Consider the following 20620-nt stretch of genomic DNA (forward strand, 5'->3'; position numbering starts at 1 on the left):
TGTTTTGCTACAAAAGAGACTCCATCGCAAAAACATCTTAAGGAGAACATTCAAATCTTACTTAAAAAGAGACCAACTGAGCACAAAGGCGTAGACCCTTCATCAGGGTGAGGGAGGCCACAATGCAAGGCTAACCATGGTGTCCTCTGTTCAGTTGAGAAGCAAGATAGAGCTTGAGGGTGGGCGAGTCTTAGAGGAAACTGTCACAAAAGCGTAATTGGTGGCTGGTCAAAACATCAGGATCACAACGACTACAGAAACAGGAACGGGACCATGATTTGGGACATGTATATCATTAGATAGATGGAAAATCTTACTTACAAAATTGGTCCAGAGCCTTTTGACCAAGGCAGTCACGGCAAGACTAATAGGCACGACTCATGCCTATGCAGTCCCGTGTACAGTCCCCAGTACCTTGACTTCCGTCAAGGACACAACTAGCTAAGCTCAAGAGAGAGACTGCTCCTCCCTGGGCTGCCTGGAGATGGGTAGAGGCAATCCTTTCTTCAGGCATTTTGCCTGAGGACAATATTATGTATACTCACAGTTAATGATCAGAAAACATTCAGTGTGTAGGGATTCTACAAATGGATTTGGGGCTGTCACTGCCAGCTGTCGCCTCTTGCAAACAAACCAAGGGGCTCAGAATTTAAGCTGTAATACAATGGTAAATGTAATACAGTGTTTTAAAGTGCATATTATTTATTGGAATTTTCACTCATTTGAAGTTTCTATACAAATCTTTTTAATGTATTTTTGCCCCAATGAAAAAAGTCCCAAAACCGTATGTCACTAGCAAGTAGCTATGTAAATTAACTGCTCTTACTAATTGTGAGGTATTAAGCTAGTCTGGAGCTTGACTGTGCCATCTGTAGTAAAATCTGGGTATTAGATAAAATGTAAAACCTCTTCCAACTACTTACTTCTAAGGTACTTTGGGTATCAGTTTTGGTGTCTGCTTTTTAGAATGCAAAATAAGGGACAATTAAGTGACTTGAATATTTACTTAAAATAACCAGTTATTAAAACAAAAGCTGGCTCAGAGTTACCACCGCATTGGATCTGAGTCATGGGTGACTTACTTCATTTTCCCCCATATGATGAAGGCTTCCTTCTTATCTATGACCCAAGAGTGGGATCTAGTGGTTGGAAGGAAAGGCTCATACTCAGTCTGCTCAGAAGTACTTAAACAACTGACTCATTGACCTTGAGCAGATCACATGATCCTGGGCTTGTTAATTTATACCCCGGAATTAAATTAATCATTAAATATTCCTTATTAGATAAAGTATATACTTATGCTCTTTTCCTCACTTGAGCATGTATGGAAAGCCCATAGGTCAATGAAAATATCTTTAATCCCAGATAATATTTACAGAAAAGTTTCAGAATGTGGATCCCGCCCCCCTACCCATTTTTGAAGAGCTTGATCCATCAAACAAGTTTTTTGTTGTTGTTGTTATTAAAAGTCAGAGCATAGACCACCTTGGAAGTTGGGGTGAAAGGATTTTAGATAATTTACCTGTGGGTAATGTGAGACAGTCAAAGCAAAAGACTGCTCCATATGCTGATGGTGTTAGCCCGCCTTGGAGCCCACCTATGTACCCAGGCAGGATTCTAGGCCTGAGGAGGTACAATGGTGAACAAGATAAGCTCAATGAGCTGAGAGATGAACCAGCAAATCATAGAACTGACATTTTATCTTTTTTAACTTCTTGTGAATCAGGCTCATGGTGCAGTGAGCAAATAAATTTTCCACTCAACAGTTTATACCCATTTTGTTTCATGATATTGATTGCAATCCCCACAGAATAACATCATATATCCTACTTCTTTCCATTTTCAATTCCTCTTTCTTTCCTACCCTAACCCTTCTGAATTTTATCCTTAGGGTAAATGCTGCCTTTTATCTCAAATGATTGATGAGTAAGGAATGCATAGTTTACTGGTGTTTTGGTTCCCTTTATTGACCTGACTATTGTTTGGGTGCATTCAGTTCTAGACCTACAGGGTGGTTAAAGGCCATAGAGTCTCTGGGGTTCCTGCTGCCAGTAAGCCTGGTTTCTTGTGATTCAGAGTAAAGCTCCACATTTTTCTCTTCCGCTCTAGCCTTCTCAGAGCAGTTGGCGGTAGCCTGGCACCATTGAGTTTTTCTGGCCTCAGGGTTGTGGAGACTGCTGTTTGCATGGACTATGAGTCCATTGGGATAATTATTTCCTTGCTATCTCTTGATTTTCACCAAACTTCTTTCCTCTGGGCACAGAAAAACCAATATTCATAACTTTAATGGTTGCTTTTAAATATCCCAGTGGCTACTCACCAAAATAGAATGCAGCATCTTTGTGAGCCATGTTATGCTAATTGACCTTGCTGTCTCCTGAGACTATGGTCCTGACCCCTCATAGTAACTTAGGCCCCCAAGGTGTTAGGTTGTGTCTGAGACATTTTCCTAACTGTGCTCCCTGCATGCTCCGCCACCAAGGTAAGTATACACATATGCAAATAGCCTCTGTCAAATCTGTATATATTGGTGGGTGTACGCCTGCTCTCCCACCCACCCCTCTTCAGCCCGCATGTCTATCCCACTATCTACTTGTAGGTCACCATTATTGCAGGAGTATGCATATAGCAATATTTGCTTCTGTTGTCATGAACTCTTTGCAAGCCTCCAGTGTCTTGGCTTGCTCCCTCATATTGTGTTGCCTGCCCTTCCCTCATGGTAGCACTTGTCTGGGGTGTTGAGGAGCCTGGGTGGCAGAGTGGGTTGCATGTTAGGCTGCTCACAGCAAAGTCCGTAATTGGAAGCTGCCAGCCACGCCGCAGGAGAAAGAGGAGGCTGTCTGCCTCCTGTAAAGATCACCATCTCAGAAACCCTTCCTTCTACCACGTCCTATCAGGACACTGTGAGTTGAGTTGGATGGCAGTGAGTTTTGTGGGGCATTTCATTGGTCCATACCCTAGTTTGTGAATCCATTCTCCCATTGGTGGGCTTTCAGGTAGTTTCGCTCTTTGCTGTTGTGAATAGTGCCGCAGTGAACATGGGCATGCATACATCTGTTCATGTTTTGGCTTTTATTTCTCTAGGATATATACCAAGGAAAGGAATTACTGGATTACACACTTTTTCTATTTCCAACTTTTTAAGGAAGCGTTATATCATTTCCACTGTGGTCGAACCATTTTACAGTCTTACCGACTGTGTCAGAAGGAGAACCAGCATTTTAGTGGGGGAAACTTTTTTTAATTGAAAAATAAAAGAAGAACATATTAACCAAGGGTTCTCTAGGTGTAATGATCACATTAGCAGCATCAGGTGAAACCCAGTACACTGCTTCAAGCCTTTCAGGTAATTCTGGTGCCTGCTAAAATTTGAGAAGCATTAGTACAGGTGCATGCAGATAAAGGGAGGAAGAGGGAGCCTGGAGTTAGAGGAAACCAATGCATCAGCGTACAGGAGGAGACGTGTCCTAGAGGGAGGCTCCATCTAGGGGGGATAGCGAGCCTGGCAAATAGTACCTACCACACAACCAACCTCCTAGAATGTCAGAGTGCTGTGGAAGCTGCCTGCCAGGCATTAGGGATCTTTATGGCTGGGTGAAGTGGAGGGAGGTTTAGAGAAGGACGAGGTGGTTAAAGGAGCTGAGCAAGAAAAGGCATTCAAGACAGAGATAAAAAGCACATTCAGAGACACCCAAACTTGCAAGTTCTTTGCATGTCTGGCAAAAAGCATACAGTTTGAGTGTCTGGAGCACTGGATGCAGATACTGAAGGAGTTCAAATTTGGCAAATACTGAATTATCACATATAAGTGATTTATAGGCAATTGGTTTCTTGTTTTCTTAAATGAAACTCCAGATCCCTGATAGGTTGATAGCTTCCAACTCCTAGTATGGAGCTTTAAGAAGTTGGTGGGAAAATGGAATTAAAAGACAGTGGAAATTTTTCTTGAACTTTTTGAAGCCCCCCACATTCTTCCCTTGTGTTCTTTGTCTCTAACACAGCAGCCTGTAGCTCCTCGAAGAAGCTAACTATGGGTCTTCCTCAGGCCCTTTGCACAGGCTTCTCCCCTTGCCTGGGACCATTTTCCCCCCACTTACCCACACTGCTTGCCTCTTGGCCTCCTTCAGGTCTTTGCTGAAAAGCACCTTCTCAGTGAGGCCATCTCTGATCTCTTTCTGTTTAAAACTAGCTCCTGACATCGATGGCTTTTCTACTTTATTTTCTCCCCAGTGTTTTTTATTAAGCTTTGAATTAAGAAAGACAAAAGCAAATCACTCTGGTGTCCAAAGGATTCATAACCACAGGGTCATTATGTAGGATGTAAGCAAAGGACATTGTCACAAAATCATGATCGGTGACAGCTCAGTTCGTCACAGTCCGAGACGGCGGGACTACAGAAGCAGGAAGGGGCCGGGACTGCGACACATGCACGCTTGCAGTTTAGAAAAGTTTACAAGCTTGGTCAAGGGCCCTCTGGCCACCTTGAAGGGCAGGAGATGACTCATGACCATGAATCCCAGTTTGCATCAGGGACACACGCCAGGGAGGTTGCTGAGGGGGAGACTGCCTCTCCCTGGGCTGGTCAGGAGAGCTGCAGCAAACAACTTGGCCTGAGGACAAAGTGTTTTACATTGCTGGTCAGTTCTTCAGAACTTGAGATGGGGTTAGGGCTCCCTCTGTAAATCATCAAAACTCACTGCCATTGAGTCAGTGCTGAACCCCTGTGGATTTCCGAGACTTACTGTTTACAGGAGTAGAAAGCCCAGTCTTTCTCTCACATGTGATGGTTTCGAACTGCTGACCGTGCGAATCACAGCCTAATGTGTAGCCACTACCCCACCAGAGCTCCATATGTAAACTATAACCTTCTGCAAACGTGTTGCTCAGAATGTAAGCACTAATACACTAGCACTTAACCGCATACCATGTTCTGATACTTTACATATGTATCACTACTAAGTTTATATCATGTCGTCACCCTTCTCAAAACTCACTGCCATCGAGTCAGTTCTGACCCTCAGCAACCCTGTAGGGCATAGCAGAACTGCCCCATTTGGGTTTCTGAGACTTTTGGTTTTAATTGAGATATAGTTCACATAACATACACTTCGATGGTTCAGTCATATTTGGAAATAGTTGTATATACAGCACCACAATGAGTTTCAATGCATCCTAACCCCTCCTGTATTCATTATTTGTTCCCCAGTTCCCTTCACCCTCCCTGTCCCCCAATCCCTAATAAGTCATTGCCTCAGTTACTGTCTCTAGACACCAGTCCCCTGTGTGCTTCATAAACTGGGAATCATGAGGGGGGGAAAGAAAACAATATACACACACATACATACATATAAAATATATAAAAAACAAAGAAAAGACTGCCAGCATTATAGACTTTAAATCTGTATGGGAGCAGACAGTCTTTTTCACCCAAGGAGCAGCTGATGAGTTCCCAGTTCTAAGTTCCATTAGGCTACAGATTTGGGTCTGTATTTAGTAACTGCTGAGTCTCCAGCACATAAAATAATACCAGGCACTAAACATTATTTTTATTTAATGACCCTACCCAATATATTTCAGCTTTTATTTATTTACCGATCATAATCCGTAAAAATAAATTGCATTTCTTTTAACATGCGATGGTTAACTGCACTGAGAGGTGTGAATCCAGCCAAAAGCAGAGCCTTGACTTATCTGTGGAGCCCTTCACAGCTGTTCTGGGCCCGGTCCTGCACCTGGTCTCTGAGGAGGACGAAAGGGGGGTGAGCTTGGTCTCTGGCCTGACAAGAACTGTGCAGTAGGGTAGAGCAGAATGCCGCATTTGGGTGTCTGAGACTTTAAATCCACTTTAAAAAAAAATTGAGATATAATTCACATATCCTCAAGACAAAGACGGGACTTCCTACTCCAGTAAAGAGTTAAAATCTCAGAAACCCTGTACTATAGGGTCATGAGTTAGCATCGACTCCATGGCAGTGATATCCATATCTATGTATCTATCACCCACATTGAGCCCCTGTTGGTTTCCGAGACTGTAACTATTTATAGGAGCAGAAAGCCCAGTCTTTCTCCCTCAGAGCTTTTGATGGTTTTGAACTACCGACCATGCAAATTGCAGCCCAATGTGTACCCACTACACTACCTGGGCTATGTATGTAGGTAGTGTGTGTATGTATCTTTATTATTTAAACTTTTGGTTTCTTTTCTACATTTGCCTACATTTGTATCCCAGCTCCCTCTTTTACATAAATCTGAAAGGGTAGCAGTTTCACTAAGGTAACTGAGCTTCCAAGACCACGCTCTCCCATCACTATTTAAAATGGAGTCATAGCAACCTCCTTACAAGGTGTTTGTGATGCAGTGCACAGAGAAAGAAGGTGGACGGTGTATCACTCCTCTGGCTCCCATTTAAAAATATGGTGTTCTGTAGTGCATGCTACAACTGGGTTATTTTTACATTGATTAAAAATACATAATACCGTAACTCGTAAGTATAAACCTGGTGTGGTAATCTTATCCCCAAATATATTGGGAGAGATCCAGTTAAGCTGGAAGACTTTTGGGTTTGTCCTAGGCTCTGTCTGCCCATGCCGATCGACGTGGTCTATACCTGGGTGAATGGCACCGATCTGGAACTGCTAAAGGAACTAAAGCAAGTCAGAGAACAGATGGAGGAGGAGCAGAAAGCAATGAGGTATAACTTTTTTTTTTAAATGCACCTTACAAGTAGCAAAACCTTTGGTAAGGATCAAATCATTGCCAACATGCTGCACAAACAAACATTTGTCTCTCAAATTCATGCCATTGACATGAATGTGGGGTTTTAGGGATGGCATGCTCTCCGAGGAACCGAAGGTGAGGGAGCCCCCGAAGGAAGCCTTGCTCCTGAGGGAGCCTGAGTCCCAGGCCTGCTGATAGGGAAATACCTTTCTTTATAGCAAGGCAGATTGAGTCCTCAAAAATAATTTGAAAAAGCCACTGGAAAACTATTATCCCCCACCCCCCTTTAGTACTCTATGGAATTGAGGACTTTTTTTTTTTTTTAAGACATCAGGTTTTCATTCCATTCACTTTATCTGAGGAAAGTGGAGTGAGCTGCCAGGGAACCTTTGGAGCCGGGACCTTGGCTGGTCTAGCTTCCTCTTTGATTCCTCAGGTGTTTTCACCGAGAACGTCCATGTATTTGCCCCACTGTAAATGGAAGGCATGTTTCCTGTTGCAGGCCCCTAGCCACTTCATACTGCAGCTGCAGCACAAAGTCCCTTTTCCTCTGTGGAGAGAATCTACAACCTCCCAAATGCACCAAGTTGACTTGGATAGCTTTTCCTAGTATAATATTTTTTTTAAAAAAACCTTCACTGTTAAGCTTCTTTGCTTGAGACTATTTATACTATTTAAGTTGAACATGTAATTGTGAATTTTAAAATCATAAGCATTGTAGCACCTCCTACCAATAGGTTGATTCCAGCATAGTAACTAGTAAGTCCCACACGTATTTATGCTTCAGGATGGTACTTGCCTATGCATACGTAATGCTCTATTTCCTTGTCTTTCATTAGAGAAATCCTTGGGAAGAACACAACAGAACCCACTAAAAAAAGGTAAACATTTTGCTTCTCCTCACAGGAATAAATGGAAAGATCGAAGTGATAATCCTTTGTTTTTGTTGGGTGCCTAGGATTTTGCTTGTATTCTTATTACTTATGTTTGATCCTTCAGCTAGTGTAACCCCCAGTTAAGTGCAGGTGGTGGGGTGGTGATGGATATGAAGAAGGATCAGCAGTTAAAAGAAAACGCAGTGCTGTTGATGGAGGTCCATGATAGAATTTCGAAGACCCAATGAATAAGTTGTTCCCTGAACAATATAAATGGAAACTGTACACATGAACCTCCCAAGTTGGATCCACAAGAATCAAATTGACTTCATCTGTGCAGAGAGGTGATGGATAAATTCACTGTCATCAGTCAGAACAAGGCCAGGGTCCATTGCAAAACAGACCATTCATTCGGTACTTATATGCACATTCGAGCAGAATCTGAAGAAAAACTAAAACAAGTTCTTGAGAACCAAGTTATGACCTTGAGTGTATCCCATCTGAATTTAGACACCATCTCAACATTTGACACTTTAAACACTAAACACTAGTGACCGAAGACCAGATGAGTTGTGAGATGCCATCAAGGATATCATATATAAAGAAAACGAGGTCACTAAGAAGACAAGAAAGAAAAGACCAAACTGGATTTCAGAAGACTCTGAACTTTGCTCTTGAATGTAGTTACTCTAGAGACACAAAGCAGTGACACCTGCGTGTGGACATATATGTTGTTGTTAAGTGCCGTCGAGTCTGTTCCGACTCACAGCGACTCTATATAACAGAAGGAAACGTTGCCCAGTCCTGCACCGTCCTCTCAGTTGCTCTTATGTTGGAACCCATTGTTGCAGCCACTGTCAGTCCAGCCTGTTGAGGGCCTTCCGCTGCACCTCTGCGACCCAGCATGATGCTTTTCTCTAGGGAACTTGCCTCTCCTGATAACATGCCCAAAACAAGTTAGATGAAGTCTCGCCATCCTTGCCTCCAAAGAACATTCTAGCTGTGCACCCTCCAAGACAAAATTGTTTGTTCTTTTGGCAGTCCATGGCATTTTCAGTTTTCTTTACCAGCACCGTAATTCACATGTATGGATTCTTCTTCAGTCTTCCTTATTCACTGTCCAACATGCATGTGAGATGTCCAACATGCATGTTTAGAATTCTTTCTACATACATGGCTCCCACAGTTGTATAAGTGGGTAATCCAGTCTTGTTCAAGTCCACGGGTCCAGATGTAAGCTAGCGACATCTCCTGGCTCCTGTAACTGCAAGGGCTGAGGAACAAGAAGCAAGAAGATGAAGCAGAAAGATCCCAGACTGGTAGATGCAGAGCTGAATGAATCCAAGGTTGATGGCTTCTGAGATCGGCAGATAATATTACAGGAGGTAATATAACTGGATGCAAAATCCAGATCCTGCAAAAGTAAACTGTCTTCCACAGCAAAAGTGAGCAAGTTTCCATGGGTCAGATGTAAGCTGAAGGCTTCTGAATCTTGTAGCCGCAGGGACTGATGAAGAGGAAGTAGGTAGACCACAGGCTGGCAAGCTGATGGATGCAGAGCTGCATGAATCTGAGTTTAGCGGTCCACTGATGGCTCCTGGGATCAACAGTCGCTATTCAGGAAGTTGATGAACCAGATGCAAGCTCCAAGTCCCGCAGTAGTAGTCAGCTAAGCTTCTACACACTGTCAATTTATGCGAAATGTAGGCCACACCCTGAATGAAATCTCCCTCACGGTTGAGGCCAAATTAGGGAGGTCTGTGCTCCCCACAACTGTTTGACTGCTTCGCAGAAGATTCCATCATGGAGTTGACTGCACTATGTTAGGTCATATCATGGGAGAATCCTGCCTTATCAAAGTTGACATAAAACCTTACTATTATTACAAGTAACTAAAGGGAGTGGAAGAAATGGCAGTAAAAGAACTAAACCAGAGATTTTAAATGGTGACTTGAGAAGACAAAGTAAAATACTGTGATAACGTGTAGACACCTGGAATTAAAAAACAAAAGAGGAAGAATGGGTTTGGCACTTCTGAAGCTTAAAAATAAGCCTTGAGTTGTAGTAGTGAAGGATTCTGTGGGCAAGATAATGAAAAAGTAAGAAGCATCAAGGGAAGGTACAGAATTACTGTACCAAAAAATAATTTGATAATATTTAACCCTTTTAGGTAGTTGAGGAAGAATTGATGATTTAGGAGGAAAACATCCAAGTTGTGCATTAGCAGAAAACAGGGCTACAGGTTTTGATGGAATACCAATTGCAATGTTTCAGAAATCTCATGCAGCACTAGATACGCCCACTCATCTATGCCAACAAATTTGGAAGACAGTTACCTCACCAACCAACTAGATAAGATCCAAATATGTGGCCATTCCAAGGAAAGGTGACTCAACAGAATGTGGAAGTTATTGAACAGTATTGTTGCCACATGCAAATAGTTCTGCTGAAGATAGCTCAAGTACAGGCGCAAAAGTACATTGAAAGGCAGCTGCTAGAAATTCAAGCCAAATTCAGAAGAGGGCACAAGAAACATCACTGACATTAGATGGATCTTGGCTGAAAGCAGAGTATCAGAAGATGTTTATTTGTGTTTCATTGACTATTCAAAGACATTCACCTGTGTGGATCATATAAAATTTTACATGACATTGTGAAGAATGGGAATTCTAGACTACTTAATTGTGCTCTTATGACACCAAAAGGCAGTCATTGTAGAATAAAGGGATATGACATGTTTTAAAACCAGGAAAGGTATGCATCAGGATTGTATCCTCTCAATTAAATATTGTTGAGAGTATAATCTGAGAAACAACTATATTTCCATTTTGATTATTCTTCATATTTCATGTTTTTTTGGTTAATAGTTGTTGAAAATTTCATAAAGTGACTAATTTACTGAGTGTTGGACAGATCCATATTTTCATTGTAATATTTATATTTGGTTCTATGGCATTTCTTCTGCGTAAGTTGGTTTGTTTCCCTTTGGAATAGATGCTTGGAAGTTGGATTACTGAGTCAGCATGTGTGTATTTTCATGGGTTAGAATATATGATGGGTCTTTCCGAAGTTCATGGAAAATTCCATTATCTTTTATTTTTTCATGTTCCCTCATATATATTGCCACATTTCTTTTGCTGTGTGGATAAGGTGGGGTGGGGTGTGTGTGTGGGGAAATCACTCCCAGGAGAAGAATGGACTCAAGGCAGGCACATATGTAGCACATGCCAATTTGTAATGGTACCAGCAGTGTTCTAGAGGAATTGAGCTTACTAAGCAACAATAATGCTAGATAAAGTAGTGGGCAGCAAAAAAAAAAAAAAAAAGACCTTCACCAAGAAGGATTGACACAGTGGCTATAACAATGGGTGTAGACATAAGCAAAGTTGTGAGGATGGCACAGGACCAGGCAATATTTTGTTCAGTTGTACATAGGTTTGCTATGAGAGGGAACCCACTCATCGCACATAACAATGCGCTTGAACAATTTTATATGCTTAACTCTTGCAGCTTCCATTTTGTGAATTATCTACCCATTGTTAGAATCTCTGGCTATTTCTTATATTTACATAAAACTATCTCATATGAATTTATATCAGGACATTGACTCCTTTGCTTTTGTCTGTTTCAGTGTAGTTTCATATCCTGTGTATTTAGTTCTATTCTAGTTGAAATTGGTGAGTCATAGTTGGTAAGATTGCATTTTATTTACCAGAATTTTCCTTCTCTCTAATCCTGCTATGAGTAGGATTCCAAATGGGATCCACTCACAAATAACAGAGACTTCTGAGTAAATTTTGGTGGCAACCTTGTTTTATTAATAGAATAGGGAACGGTGATTGAAAGCTCTGGCTCTAGAGCTTTTCTTGTCTGCGCAGACAATCTGGAAGGCTCAGTAGCACCAACAAGCTTTCCTTTCTCTCTTGATTATACTTTGGAGAATGTGGCTGTTGCCTGTTGTTGTTTCTTCCCAGCGAGAAGCAGTTGGAATGTTTGCTGACTCACTGCGTTAAGGTGCCGATGCTGGTCCTGGACCCAGCGCTGCCAGCCAACATCACGCTGAAGGACCTGCCATCTCTCCATCCTTCTTTTCATCCTGCCAGTGACTTGTTCAATGTCGCAAAACCGAAAAACCCATCTGTGAATGTCTCAGTTGTCGTTTTTGACACCACCAAAGATGGTAAGATCTTTTCATTGTTAGCTTTGAAAGTGCATTCTTACTGGGTTCTTGAATTTTTTTTAAAAAATTGTGAATGAAACAGAAATGATTACTTTTTCCAAAAATGTCAGCGAAGTTGACACTAAAAATGTACAAAGAGAAGCAGAAGAGCTGCCACAAAATCTCCACCCTCGCCGCAGAAGAAGATGCACTGCACAGACCCCGAGCGTTCAAAACTACCTCCTTCTCTTGGCCCTGCGTTATTCTAGAGGCTCGCTTAAACTTCAGCAGCGTTGCTTTCTGCAGTTTAGATGTCATCCCGTAGATATTGATCCTGCCCTCACTCTCCCATTTTGTAATGTCATACCTCTTAGCGTAAATCTTTGGACCAGCATTTAACTCATTCTTGCTTCTGACCTCCATAACTAATAATAATTGACCTCATTTATTGCTTGCTTTGGTTTTTGCAAATGATTCCAAGATTGTTGCCTTTCTTTTACACTATGCTACATTTCCTCCTAGAGCCTTCTGTAATATTCTCCTTGCTCTGGCTGCCTGTAAAATTTTCTTCTACTCTGGCACCCATTTGTCAAGTAAATCTGAAATTTCTAATCCATTGACTCATGCTTTTTGGAGAGAATGCAGTAATCTGCATTTGCTTTTCACATCCCTCACAGTCTGAACCCCCCCTTTAATTTGTCCATTGGTGCATGCACCCCTACCCTCCCACCCATCATGTGATATAACTGTGGCTACCTTAAATATTGGGTCCTTGCCCTGGAGTGATTGAACTGAATAGCTTCTCCAAGTGGAATAGAATAGGAGAAAAACTGGTTTTACTAGTTAGGAGGCTAGCCAATGAAGCGTCCCACAGCAGCAAGGCTGTTTGTTTGGTGGGTGCTACAAATATCCCAATTTTCCAAGTGATTTATACTGGTTTCTTCAAGCAGTATTAACCAAATTACATAGCGGTGACCTATAGTTCTTCAACTACAGGACAGGTTACAAAAATCCATAAAGCACAAGTACATGCAACATAGGACATATATAAAAGAATGCTATAGGTCATTATCTTGGCATCTACTTTCCCACTGAGCACGCTTTCTCTATCAACCCTATAGTGTGACCAAGAAAGCTAGTGGGGTCAATTCAAGTCCAAGCAGTATTCAAATAGTAATTAACATTCCAAACCCTTGTGTGAACCCTAGGTAAGCAGCCAAAACGTACGATAATAAACTGGTAACAAAATTGATTATACCCAAACACAGTTGATTCAGTCAAAATGGCTTCAGTCCGATTCAGATGGTTTCTCACAGTTCACACCATCAAAGTTTTCTCCCGTAGATACGGCTGCACTGGAGTGAGAAAGGGCGACGGTGGCAGGAGGTGAGCTCAGAAGTAGGGGAGACTCGGTGGTGCGGGCACTGGTAGCTAGTCATGACAAGGACTGTGGCTTCAACCTGCAAGGATGCTCAGCAGTCATTGGAGGGTTTTGAGTAGAAGAATGATGTGATCGGATGTTTTGAAAGGATCATGTCGTCTGCTATGGTTGGGAATAATAGCCTCTAAGGCAGCGGTTCTCAACTTGGGGGTCAAACGACCCTTTCAGAGAGGTCGCCTGATTCATAACAGTAGCAAAATTACAGTTATGAAGTAGCAACGAAAATAATGTGATGGTTGGGGGTCACCACAACATCAGGTTGAGAACAGAACCACTGCTACAAGAGGTTAAGGTCCTAGTTTAGGCAAGAGGAGAGGCTGGCTTGAGTCAGAAAGGTTCATTAAACGAGATGAGACTCGTCAGGATATAGTGAAGTTGGCTTCCGAATAGGTGAGGTGATGCGAAATAGCCACCTTTCTTATTCAGTGGTGAACGTTGGTTTAAAAGCACAATCCGGCTATGGAGATACAAGGCGGCTTTAAAAAATTTGTGGGAAAATTATCTATCTTTTAATTCCATTGTTCCACAGAGTTTTTGAAATCCCCTCGTACAGTACAGCCGTATTGCATTTTAACTCACACGGAACTCCAAAAACCCAACCCTCAAACCATTGCTTTTGGGTAGATTCTGACTCATAGTCACCCTGGATAGGGTTTCTGAGGCTCTAACTGTTAATAGGTGCAACTGACCTCAACTTCCTCCTGTGGAGTGGCTGGTAGGTGTGAGCTGCTGACCTTGCAGTAGCAGTCCACCAGTCACCCGACATGCCACCACGGCATTGTCAACTAAAACACCTATCTTTTTAAAAATTAATTTATGTGTGCCTATGGCCAAACACCCTTAAATTTAAGCTTAGGTAGTTGGTGTGTGTGTGTGTGTGTGTGTGTGTGTGTGTGTGTGTGTGTGTGTCTTGTAGGAGATTTTATTTTTCTAGATTTGAGTCATTGCTCCAGAGTAAAATGTTTTGGGAATCGTAAATTTGTTAATAGTTGTACTTGCTTTTTTATCACCTCTGTATGAGTCCACAAATTTCACAGATTCCTTCTGTATCTCTTAAATCCTTAATAGGATAGTTCAAAAAGGACCAGACTACGACAAACTACTAAAATCTCTGTTATTTGTGACTTTATAGTTATATGGCCCTGGACACCATGGGTCAGGTTATAATTCACCTCAATGAACAGCCAGTCCTTTATCCATAAGGATGATAGATGTTGCTGGCTATCTTGCTGAGAGAGAGAGAGGTGTGTGTGTATGCGCGCGACTGAATTCTCTGACCCCGCCCCCACCCCCAGGCTGTTATTAGTTACTGGCCAGTCAACTCCAACACATAGTGGCCTTATGTTTCCTTCTGACAGAAGGAAACATTGCCCATCTTCATGACATGTGCTATGTTTGTGTCCATGGTTTTGGCCAAGATAACCATTTCACGGACGTCTTCTTTACCTTCACCAACCCTCCACTTTGCCAACACGATGCCCTTTTCTAACAATTGATCTTTCCTGATGATGTGTCCAAAGTCAGTGAGCCGAAGTCTCGCCATCCTTGCTTCTTTCTCCCCCTCTCTCCTGTATTCAGTATTACCTGATGAACCTTCAAGGAGACCATTGTCCTTGTGAATCCCAAAGAACCCCAGCTCTGTAGTGCCTCCTGCTATTAACCACCTGGTCCAGGTCCCCTTTGCCTAACTACCCTTCTCTTCTCCTGATCACCACTCTCAAATGTTTTACTCTTGCCAAACCATTCAATTTTCAACAAAAGTTCACTCAGAACATGGTCCGTGTACTCACAGTACATGGCCTTTTCTCCATTGAGATCCAGCTCCAGTACAGCTAGTTCTGCTGCGCACACAAATCTTTCCTTCCATATTTGTAAAGTGGAACATTTAATTGTACACGGGATTCATTGTTTCCCTCGATGTGTACATTCATTTGATCTCTGTCAACTACGTTAATTTAGTTTCTCAAAATGCCTTACAAAATGTCCTGGCAGCCATTGTATTTAAGTATCCATTAAACAAAATATGTTTGATCAGTCTGTTTTTTAATTTTTACATTGTCATTATTGTATTTTGTAGTTGAAGATGCCCAGGCTGATGTATTTAAAGGAAGTAGCACACAGACAGTGTGGAGGGGCTATTTGGTATGTTGTTTTAAATTTAATTGTATTTTTACTGTAGACTAGAGTAAAAGAATGAGTAAAAACTATAATAATGCTTGCCTCTGAGAGGCATTGCAATATTTACTTTTTCTCTAAAGCTACCTTACTAATATTACTGAGAGTTGATTTAAGTAATCTTGGCACTCTTATTTTGATACATGTATAATGAAGTACTTAATAGGTCTTTATACGTCTGTGTGTGTGTTTTCACCAGCCATATGACATGGAAAGTAAGTTGTGGTTGTTTTTCCCATTCATTTCAGACAACAGATAAAGAAGCCCCTGGATTAGTGTTAATGCAAGAATTGGTTTTCCTGAGTGGATTTCCACCGACATTCAAGGAAACAAATCAACTGAAAGCAAAATTGCCAGAAAACCTTTCATCTAAAATAAAACTGGTAAGAGCACAGTGAACACAGCAATCAACCTGATCTGTCTCATTTAATTTGCGACCCTTCTCCTGTGACCCATTTTGTTCTAAGTAAAGCCAACCATCTTAAGAACCAGTCTCGATTGTGCCCCAATCTTGGGTCAAAAGGTGACTGTCTATGAGGGTAAGTTAAAAGTATTGCTATGAAGTCACAGAAGCCTTTGTTAAACAAAAATAGCAAAGTGTGAAGCTGTTATTTTTCAACTTACCCCTCCATCCAGGTCTATGCCCTTCTGAAGGCAGCATTTTGTTGTCCATGACCTTTCCCCAAAGAACTCTGCGGGCTTCGGTGCACCTTTGAAGTGTTCTTTGAGTTTTGAGAAGCAGGCAGAGTCTGAAGGGGCAAGATAAGGGCTTTTGGGGAGAAAGGGTAAGATTTCCCATTGTTCAAAGGCTAGGCCTTGCTACCCTTGAATAGTGAGTAGATGTATTGTTGTGATGGAGAAAAGTTGCTCAGCACAGCCTTTTCCCCATCACAACTTTCCTCCTACCCTTTTCGTCACCAATGCCGTTGTCAGTGCTCTTTAACCTTTCTCCTAGCACACCCCATCCCATGTCCTTTGAGAAAATCTATCCAGACTGCCCCTTTGGAATCCCCAGATATGTGTGTGTGTGTGTGTGTGTGTGTGTGTGTCTGTCTGTCTGTCTGTCTGTCAGAGAGAGAGGAGGTAATGAGACTAAGACAAGTTGTATAAGTGATGTGGAGACCTGACCTCCCTTGCCTGCAAAAGGACCGTCCATGTCCACACCAGCCTGAGGCTGATTGCTGCAGGGCAGAGGTCCCCTGTGCCTCCATCCTCTATCCCTCATCCCTTTTCTACCCTGTTCTGACACCAACCGCACATCCTGTGGCACTCTACTTTTCTGCTGGGTTTGATGACCCAGTTCACTGACCACGCAAAACTTAGACAACACTCACAATTATGGGACTTTTATAAAAATCCTCGTTCATTTATAGCTAATGGAGATTATAATACATTTAGAATTTATACTTCTTAACTCCTGGGTTTCCATGTTAGGATTGACCTTGGACCGGGGACTGGCCTATGGCATGCTTCTCTGCTTTCCTTCCCTTTCTTGTTTTCTGAGCCATTTGCCTGATTGTAGGTAGAGTTGATAAGTAGGTTTTATGTCAACAGGGGTGAGCCAGGATTCTCCCATTTTATGGCCTAACATGGAGTGGTCAAAGTCCATGGTGAGTTCTTTTGTGAAGCAGCCAAGGATGATCACAGCCTTGAGACAACTGAGGAAGGCTTCATTTGGGGCAGAGGCAGCTCTTAGGATAGATTGGCAATACGTGGAAGCCAGCTCATTTTGCTGGCTCTGGATCTTGCATCCGGTTTGTATACCTCCTATTCTGTCACCTGCCGATCTCAGAAGCCGTGGACCTTGGATTCATTCAGCTCTGTGTCTCCTGGCCTGTAGCCGTCCTGCTTCCTTTAGCCCTTGCAGCTGCAGGACTCGGGACTGGCCTCTAATGTACATCTGACCCACGGGCGTGAACCAGACTGGATTTACCCACTTATACAACCGTGTGAGCAGTGTCTTGATATGAATCTCTTCCTGTGTACATTCACATACAAGTGTCCCTGGTTTTGTGTCTCTGGAGAGCTCAGCCTAACTCAGTTTACTTTCTGCTTGACATCATGTCAAGATGCCTGCTCTTCTGTTGGAAATATCTGAGTGTAAAACATAAATATCTCTTTTCTTAGAGGGCATTACATTAGGCATATACCAGTTAAGCTCCACTTTCTTGATTCTACAAAGAAATCTTTTTTTAAAATTATTTTATTGGGGGCTCATACAGCTCTTATCACAATCCATACATATATCCATTGTGTCAAGCACATTTGTACATTTGTTGCCATGATCATTTTCAAAACATTTTCTTTCTACTTGAGCCCTTGATGTCAGGTCCTCATTTCCCCATCCTCCCTCACGAACTCTTAATAATTTTTTTTTTTTTAATTTTATTTATTTATTTTTTAATTTATTTGTATTTTTTTTAACATTCTATTAGGGGCTCATACAACTGTTATCCCAATCCATACACACATCAATTGTGTAAAGCGCATTTGTACATCGTTTCTCAAAACATTTTCTCTCCGTTGAAACCCCCGACATTAGGTCCTCATTTTTCCCCTCCCTCCCCGCTCCCCCCTCCCGCATGAGCCCTTGATAGTTTATAAATGGGTATTTTGTCATATCTTGCCCTGTCCGACGTCTCCCTTCATCCACTTTTTGGTTGTCTGTCCCCCAGGGAGGAGGTCACACACAGTTCCATGTAATCGGTTCCCTCTTTCCTACTCATTCTCCCTTTACCCTCTCTGTTTTGCCACTCATACCACTGGTCCTATAGGGCTCATCCGTCCTGGATTCCCTGTATTTTCAGTTCCTATCTGTACCAGTGTACCTCCTCTGGTCTAGCCAGTCTTGCAAGATAGAATTCGAGTCATGGTAGTGGGAGCGGGGAGGAAACCTTTAGGAACTAGAGGAAGGTTGTATTTCTCATCATTGTTACATCGCACCCTGACTGGCTCATCTCCTCCCCGAGACCCCTCTGCAAGGGGATCTCCAGTGGCCTACTAATGGGCTTTGGATCTCCACTCCGCACTGCCCCCATCATTCACTATGGTAAGATTTTTTGTTCTGATGATGCCTTACACCTGATCCCTTCGACACCTCGTGGTTGCATAGGCTGGTGTGCTTCTTCCGTGTGGGCTTTGTTGCTTCTGAGCTAGATGGCCGCTTGATTACCTTCAAGCCTTTAAGTCCCCAGACACTATACTTTTTGATAGCCGGGCACCATCAGCTTTCTTCACCACATTTGCTTATGCACCCATTTGTCTTCAGGTGATCCGTTCGACACCCCGTGATCACACAGGTTGATATGTTGTTCCATGTGGGCTTTGTTGCTTCTGAGCTAGATGGCCGCTTGTTTACCTTCAAGCTTTTAAGACCCCAGACGCTATATCTTTTGATAGCCGGGCACCATCAGCTTTCTTCACCACATTTGAAACTCTTGATAATTTATGTTATTATTTTTTCATGACTTACACTGACTGATGTTTCCCATCAGCCACTTAAGAAATGTTCATTTAGTGCTGCCATCAGACTTAGCTTACTTGCGGCCTGGCAGTGTGTTTCTGTTTAAGCCCTCTTGCTCCTGCTTTCTGGTATTTAGCTGTGTGGAGTGGGGAAGGGTGGCGAGGAGCAGTGACTGAGATGTTCATACTAAATCCCTGCTTTGACCACACACACTTCTTTACCCTTGCTAAGCCCCTGCTTCCCTCCGACTTGATTGTTTTCCCTCCATAATCTGAAGATCGATCCATTTTTATAATTGAGTGGAGGTATGAATTATGTTTTGTTGTGTGTGTTTGTTTTTCTTTTCTGTATGTTCTCCTACTACTCTGGTGGTGGTACCTGGAAGTTGGTAATGCTAGGCTAGGGTAGGGTTGAGTGCTTTTTTAGTCTACAGTTATTTAAAAATAGACATTTTCCCATTTCTTTCCCCTGAGTTATTTTCAGTCCTGGCAAAGTTATAGATTAACATTCATCTCAGCCAATGTCAGTGGGGCTTCTTGGACTTCTTGATGGGTCCAGAATTATGGACATATGTGTATCTGCATTTTTGACTGTCAGTTCAAATGATAGTCTTTATTTGTATCATTCCACTCATAACAATTTTCAGGAAAGAAGGCTCATCCCCCACTCAGGTTTGAATATCCCAGATCACTTTGCCAGCTGACTTGCATGCCAAAGCCACACAGTGTTTGATCGGTCAGCAGGCTGCTTCTTGATGGCATGGAGAAGACCCTGCAGCAGAGGTTGGGTGGGGTTTCCTTGAATTGGACTGGGAGCACCAGTCGACTCTATGTTCATACGTTGTCCGAATTTTATCCGGTCCCCTGGAGCTTTGTTTGTTCACAGCCTTGTCCCTATGGAGGCCAGCACCTCCTAAGAGGGTCAGACCAATCATCCTCAGCCCCCGTTGCCATTTGTTTTCATAACTTCATCACCTGTGATAGACATTTTGGCCCTTGGACTTTGGGTTTTTGGAGGCCAGGGAGAGAATAGAAAATGAGAAAGAGGAAGAACAGAAGAGCGTATTCTCATTAAAGCCTACTCTGCAGGTGTTTTTCTCTTCTTAAATTCTACCTCCTGGCTTTATCCTGGGTATTCGGAGCTGAAGTTCCCTATGATCGACTTCCCAGTCAATTTAGTTAGTGAGCGCTAATTAGATGCCTGAATGCCAAGGGCTGAGATAAGTACAGTTGAATGATTAAAAGCACTTGAAATAACACAACAACCCCCACCCCACCCTGTGTGAACGATGCCAAATGGGAGTTTGTACTGAGTGCTCCTTAGATAAGTTGGGAGCCAGGGAAGGAAGGCTTTGTAAAACAGAGAGTATTTTCCCTGGGCCTTGAATAGAGCAGCCAGAAGAAATGAGAATGTGAAAGAGCATAGAAAGCAGAGTAAAGGGCTAGACTGTCGCTTGCAAGGAATGGCTTGTCCTGAGAACCAAGGACAAATGTCCCCGCAGACTGGGATTTTGCAGGTGACAAGCTTGGAAAAGAACATCGATCAGAGTGTTTTGTGTTGAAGAGCCTGGTCTGAACTTCGTGGGTTTAGCAGGAGGAAAACATAATCCGATCTATTTTAAAGCAGCACTGTAGGAGAAAGTGTAGCAGCTAGACCTAGGTTAGACAGCGGTAGACTGGAGGCAGAAAACCAGTTCAGCCACTGTTACCATAGCCCAGCAAGACATCCCGTTTTCAAGGAGTACCTTGGTCATGTAGTGCAAGTAATGGCAATGGATCCAGTCCATAGTT

At 42.5% G+C, this 20620-nt stretch overlaps 1 protein-coding gene across 1 annotated transcript in view; it reads left to right on the top strand.

Annotated features, from left to right (window-relative positions):
- Positions 1 to 20620, top strand: part of GNPTAB (N-acetylglucosamine-1-phosphate transferase subunits alpha and beta) — a 94443-nt gene that overhangs the window by 6363 nt on the left and 67460 nt on the right. The window contains exons 2-6 of the mRNA XM_013004058.2: positions 6572 to 6691; positions 7557 to 7598; positions 11567 to 11772; positions 15270 to 15334; positions 15616 to 15750. Coding sequence (XP_012859512.2) covers positions 6572 to 6691; positions 7557 to 7598; positions 11567 to 11772; positions 15270 to 15334; positions 15616 to 15750 — 568 coding nt within the window. The remainder of the gene's footprint in view (positions 1 to 6571; positions 6692 to 7556; positions 7599 to 11566; positions 11773 to 15269; positions 15335 to 15615; positions 15751 to 20620) is intronic.

This window comes from Echinops telfairi, unplaced genomic scaffold, assembly GCF_000313985.2.
Source record: "Echinops telfairi isolate 266 unplaced genomic scaffold, ASM31398v2 ScPeMD7_2;HRSCAF=8, whole genome shotgun sequence".
In the NCBI taxonomy this organism is placed as follows: Eukaryota; Metazoa; Chordata; class Mammalia; order Afrosoricida; family Tenrecidae; genus Echinops; species Echinops telfairi.